This window comes from Solanum pennellii, chromosome 12 (assembly GCF_001406875.1).
Source record: "Solanum pennellii chromosome 12, SPENNV200".
Taxonomy (NCBI): domain Eukaryota; kingdom Viridiplantae; phylum Streptophyta; class Magnoliopsida; order Solanales; family Solanaceae; genus Solanum; species Solanum pennellii.
Genome location: NC_028648.1, coordinates 16162026 through 16168025, shown reverse-complemented (window position 1 = coordinate 16168025; position 6000 = coordinate 16162026). Strand labels below are relative to the sequence as shown.

The following is a 6000-nucleotide window of genomic DNA, read 5'->3' as shown; positions in this document are numbered from 1 at the left end:
GGGGGGGGGGGGGGGGGGGGGGGAGCTACTTTGAGGCTGTCAGGACCAACATAAATTACCCACCCTATTTTTGATCAAAACATGTTTTATTAAAAAATGATAGGCTTAAGGACATGACGATCGATGTGGTACAAGGGGAATAAGCTGTTCTTTACTAAATATCTGTTCCTAATTCTTATTGCCGCACCAGATACATGAACACATGTTCAACGTTTAGTGATATTTTCTGCACAAGTTTGGCAATATTTGGTTCTGTAATCCTGCACTCTGCTGTCTCTTAAGTTGGACAAAAAAAATTGAGCCCAGATGATCCTTGTGACTAGGTTTATATGTTAATAACCTTTTTAGGTATGCTTTTTCAATTTTAGAATTCCTGATGTCATCCTACAATGTAGTGGCCCTTTGCAGGTCTTACATTCTCAGCTATCAATCATATCATATATTTATATAAAAGAGAATCCTAGACCCACCTATGTGGCGCAACCACAAATCAGGATTCCCTTTTAACTTATTTATTTCCAAAATTAGCCTTCCCTGTCATGAAAAGTTGTGACTTTTAGGAAAAGTTGCGACTTTTTACGGAAAGTTGCGACTTTTATGAATTTTACGAAGAGTTTCGACTTTTATGAAGAGTTAACTTTAATGAAGAGTTATGACTTTTACGAAGAGTTGGAACTTTTATAATAAAATTGTGACTTTTATGAAAGATTGTGACTTGTCCAAAGATTTGTGACCTTTTGATAAGGCACAATAAACATTTATTTACATTATCCTTTGTTGTCCATAAATAGAGGAATTTTTTCTTTAATCATACCCAACGAAAATTCTGAACTTATTCTTCTGCACAACTTAACATTTGTGCACTTTGCTCCAGTTGAGTGACTTACTGACACCATTATTTTTGTATCAACACACTGACTAATATAATCATTCTGTCCTGAGAGGATCTATTCCTTTAAACCTTGGGTACTAGAATGAAATAATTCTCGTGCATTCAGTGGGCTCAAAGTTTTCCTTTATATTTCATTATATTTTTAAAATTCATGGTATGTTTTTTACGGTCATTAATTTATACTTATTTTATTAATTTTTGTTTTTGAGTACATGTTTTAAATTTTTTTGTTTACGTTTATGCTTTTGATCGTTATGTTTAAGTAAAAATATGTTAATCAAGAGTTTAATGTAATTATTAGACTATTGGTGTCACGTAGATTATAATTCTTAAACTTGTAAAATAAATGACTTTGATTTTTATAGAGTTTTCAGTGGCTAAAAGATCCGTGAGATGTCCAAGAAGGGACTTAAAGTGTTCAAAAGCTATGTGTTTCCACACTACCTTGGAGTTTTATTTATTCAACTTTCTATCTATCGAGATATTCAATCGATTAGTGACATCTAAAAAATAAAGGAATGTAGTGGGATAGTAAGTATTGTACTCAACCTTAATCAAACGTTTGGGGTTCAAATGTTGAATTGGAGTCAATGAATTTGAATAAGAGACTTGCCAAGACATCATTTGATCCATATTATTTGAGTGACATACATTATTTCATTGAAACCCAAGAGATGTGTTTTTATATTTTAATAAACTTATAAAGTACACAACTAAATATAAGATGTATAATATCTATTTTTCGTATGTAGAGACCTTGAATAGGAGAAAAACTCTTGCAGTTGATGAATAAAATGTTTGTACCACTTTTTGAAAATACAAATACAGACAATGAATATATCTTTTCGAAAGACTTTGGTGATGAACAACTACAATAATATGAAGAATTAATAACAAAATTCATAAACACTTAGAATCAAATCTTTTTCGTTTTAAGATTAACAAACATTTCATATCTTCTTAGGATAAAATATTCTTGAAAGTTTATCATAGGGTTGTACCCTCTCGAAAACACTTATATTATCAAATGTTCAGAAGTAGATTATTGATGTAGTTTACCACCGCGCGAAGCGCGAGCAATTTACCTAGTTCTTTAATTTACTTCAAGAGTTATGTGTGCATCCTCGATACCTGCTTATATTTTTCATGTTACACACTCAAGGTTAACTCATATGCTCATTCTGTCCAGGCGATTGTATGGTTCCTTGCAAGATGGTCAACTACTTATCTAATGCCACTTGATGAAAATAAAACGAGTGCATCTTCAGATGATCACAAGGCAAAACATCACAAAAAAGTATTGCTTAATTTTTGTGAAGAGGACAACCAGGGGAAAGCAGTGCTTGATCTTATTCTTCACATTTCGAAGACAACGCTCACTTCATATCCTGGAGAGAGGGACTTGCAGGTAGGCGAAGTAGAACAACCTTACGTTGTACAATCACAATGACCTAAGTGTGTCTGTATTCAAGCATAATTCAGTGACTGCAATTGTCTAAAGTGTCCACATGTCCTTGTTGGCCTGTCCCAAATCTGTGCACTTCCTTGAAGAGGAAAATACTATTTGATGTCATTCCAAATTTAAAACAAGACATTCAATTTAGGACTGGTATTTTGTGCGCAGGCCGTAGTAGTGCAGCACCTTATTCTTTTGGATGTCCTATTATCTCAAATATTTATTCTTAGTAAATGATAGAAGCAAGTAAACAACTTGTTAGCGAGTTTCATTGGATTTATTGCCCGTATAGCCGACTAGGCATTTTCCCACTCTTATTGTGGAAAACAAGTACTTTTCTCCTCACATCTGAAGTGTTTATTACCTCATTTAAATAAATTGGTTTTGTAACTTTCTTTTCTTATTTAAGATACAACAGCTTCTCTGGTGTGCATTCAATCTGAGTCTAGTGTTTTGCATTTTTATCATTAAATTACGCCTTTTTCATATTCGGTAGGAATTTAGGTGTTCTCGGGCACAACCTGCCTCAACGAACTGTTGGGGTTTAGACTGACGAGGGTATAAGGGCAATTTATTGGTATCCCATAGAATGAAAAAAGAGTCCATAATAAATATAAAGAATGAAGGTACTCAAGGGTTTTTCTTAGTGGGCAATGAAACGGGTTGAGAACCATAAGGTCTTAGGTTCAAATCCTATCAGAGACAAAAAAAACACTAGGTGATTTCTTCCTATCTATCCTATCCTTGGTGATAGAGTTATCTGTTGCTGCTGATAGGTGGAAGGTGTGAGAAATATTGAAGAAAATATTATTGAATTGTGTATCTAAATTGTTACATAAAGGCCATATTTATAGACACTACATTGGAATCCTTTTCCAACTAGGATACCTATTCCTATTCCTATTCCTATTTTGAGTAGGAAATACTTATTTCTATTCTAAACACTGCCCCTCAAGCTGGTGCACACAAATCATATGTACCTAACTTGTTACAAATATAATTAATACGAGGACTTGTGACGGACTTGGTGAAGATATTCGCTAGCTGATCATTTGAATTCACGAATTTCGTAACAATATCTCCTGAGTCTGACACTCAATCTCAATGTTCTTAGTCCTTTCATGAAACATTGGATTTGATGCGATATGAAGAGCCGCTTGATTATCACACAAAAGTTCCATCTGATCAATTTTGCCAAATTTTAGTTTTTCAGCAACTTTTGATCCAAATTAGTTCACAAGTTGTTGTCGCCATTGCTTGATACTCTGATTCCTCACTAAATCGAGCAACCAAATTTTGTTTCTTACTCTTCCACGACACCGAATTACCTCCTCCTAAAACACAATATCCGGATGATGAACTTTTGTCAGATGGTGATCTGCCCGATCAGCGTCTGTATATCCAATGATATGCTCATGGCCTTGATCCTCAAAGAGTAGTCCTTTACCGGGACTAACTCCATATATAGCAGAATATGAACAACTGCTTCCTAATGACTTATCACAAGCGGAAGTCATAAAGTGACTTACAATATTCACTGGAAAAGTGATGTATTATTCAACTTTCTAACAAGCCGTCTTAACCTTTCATGATTACTAAGTGACTCCCCCTATCCCGGAAGGAGTTTAACATTGGGACCCATAGGAGTGTCAATAAGTCTACATCATATCATTCCTGTCTCTTCAAGAATGTCTGAGGCATACTTGCGTTGAGAAATAACAATACCTGATCTAGACTGAGCAACCTCAATGCCTAGAAATTACTTCAATCTGCCAAGATCTTTAGTCTGGAGTGCTTAAAGAAAGGTTGCTTCAAATCTGTGATACCATCTTGATCATTACTAGTGATAACAATATCATCAACGTAAACAACCAAATAGATACATTGACTTTGTGCAGAATGCTGATAAAACACCGAGTGATTAGCTTCCCCTACGAGTAATGCCAAACTGCTAAATGTAGTTGTTAGAATAGAAATAAGTATTTCCTACTTAGAATAGAAATATGAATAAGAATAGGAATATGAATCCTAGTCGGAAAAGGGTTCCAATGTAGTGTCTATAAATAAAGTCTCAATGTAACAATTTAGATAGACAATTCAATAATATTCTCATATATTTCTCACATGGTATCAAAGTATTGGTGAAAATAAACAAGTCACCATATGTGTGTCAATTTTCCGATGACGATTGGGATTGATTTTATCAATTTTTATTCTGTGGGTGTTGTGCGAAAACCAACACCACCACGAGGCTCGGAAAGCTCCCGCGACCAAACCCCAGCCAGAACTACCGGAAAACACCACTGCACGCGCTCCCATGCGCCGATCAAAGGTGGTAGTTTTCAGCGAAATAAAGCTCACATGCCGGCGCGTAAGGGCTTTTCCGACCATATTTTTTAGAACTTTTTCGACAGTTGGGGTCGTCTAGCCATTCTTACCCGGCCCATGCTGTTTTTAACCAGATTCGATCACCGGAATTAGAGTTCCGACTATTTTCAGGCTGTTTTAGACAAATTTTTTTATTTTTTTTCGAGATTTGAATTTTCCGACAATGAGATCTCAATAATCATGATTTTTTTGTTGTTCCCAAGACAAATTTAGCATAATGTCTTTTGGGTGATGTTTTTTCGTTCTAAAAATATAGGAATTGGTAGTTCTAGCGCTACAATCACTTCAAAACTTTTATTGGGAAGTTCAAACTATTTATCTAGGGTTTTGTCGATTCAGTTGTGGTGCAAGGGTGAAGGTGTCCAAGATCATTTAACGAACAGGACTTATGTGATAGATGTAAAGGCAAAGACTAGTGAGAGATGCAAAAGCCAAAGCACATTGAGAGAAAATAGATGCTTAATCATGTAGTCTCCTATGGCGTTCGATTGATTCCAAATTGATGTCCTTGTTTCGCCCATTCCAAACATGTTATACAGTTTGGGAAAAGGCTCGTGCTTTATACACTAATGACATATCTCGATTCTATGATGTGATATCTCGATTGACCAACTTAAAGAAACAAGAATTCGATATGTCTACTTACTTGGGACAGGTACAAGCAGTGATGGAGGAATTCGACACGTTGATGTCAGTAACAACGAATAATACAAACAAACATTGTTTCTAGTTCTTACTCTTGCTGGACTTTCTCTTGATCATGATTCTGTGCAGTGTTCAGATTTTAGCACCCTATAGTTTCTACAATCGATGAATTATTCTCTCGTCTCCTTCGTCTTGCGGCACCTAATCACAAAGTATTTTTTTCACCCACTGTTGACTCCTCTATTCTCGCATCTCAAACCTTTGAAAAGCGTACATATTAGTCTATGGAGAATCGGCGAGGGAGGACGTTTTGGGAAATCTCGATCCAAGTGTAGTCATAGTCATAAGCTTGGACACACTCGTGACATGTCATATTTTGCATGGTCCACCACCCAGTTATGATCCTATTGTTCTAAAGGAATATAATAAGTTCCTTCGAAATCGCGCAAGTAAACAGACATCTCCACCAGCAGCATATGGTGCTTAACCTAATAATCATCCAATAATGCTCGTATTGTTCAGATAGAATATGATGAGTTCCTTCAGTATCGTGCACATAATCAAACATCTCAAGTAGTTTCCGTTGCACAACCTGATGTGTTTGTTGCGGGTAATTCTT

General features: G+C 35.7%; 1 protein-coding gene across 5 annotated transcripts in view; it reads left to right on the top strand.

Moving 5' to 3' along the window:
• Positions 1-6000, top strand: part of LOC107007242 (exportin-4) — a 77398-nt gene that overhangs the window by 55055 nt on the left and 16343 nt on the right. For all 5 annotated transcript variants that reach the window (XR_003575401.1, XM_027913311.1, XM_027913308.1 and 2 more), the window contains one exon: positions 2082-2300. Coding sequence is in view for 4 of the 5 variants with exons in the window: in XM_027913311.1 (XP_027769112.1) it covers positions 2082-2300 (219 nt within the window). In the remaining variant the exon portion in view is untranslated. The remainder of the gene's footprint in view (positions 1-2081; positions 2301-6000) is intronic.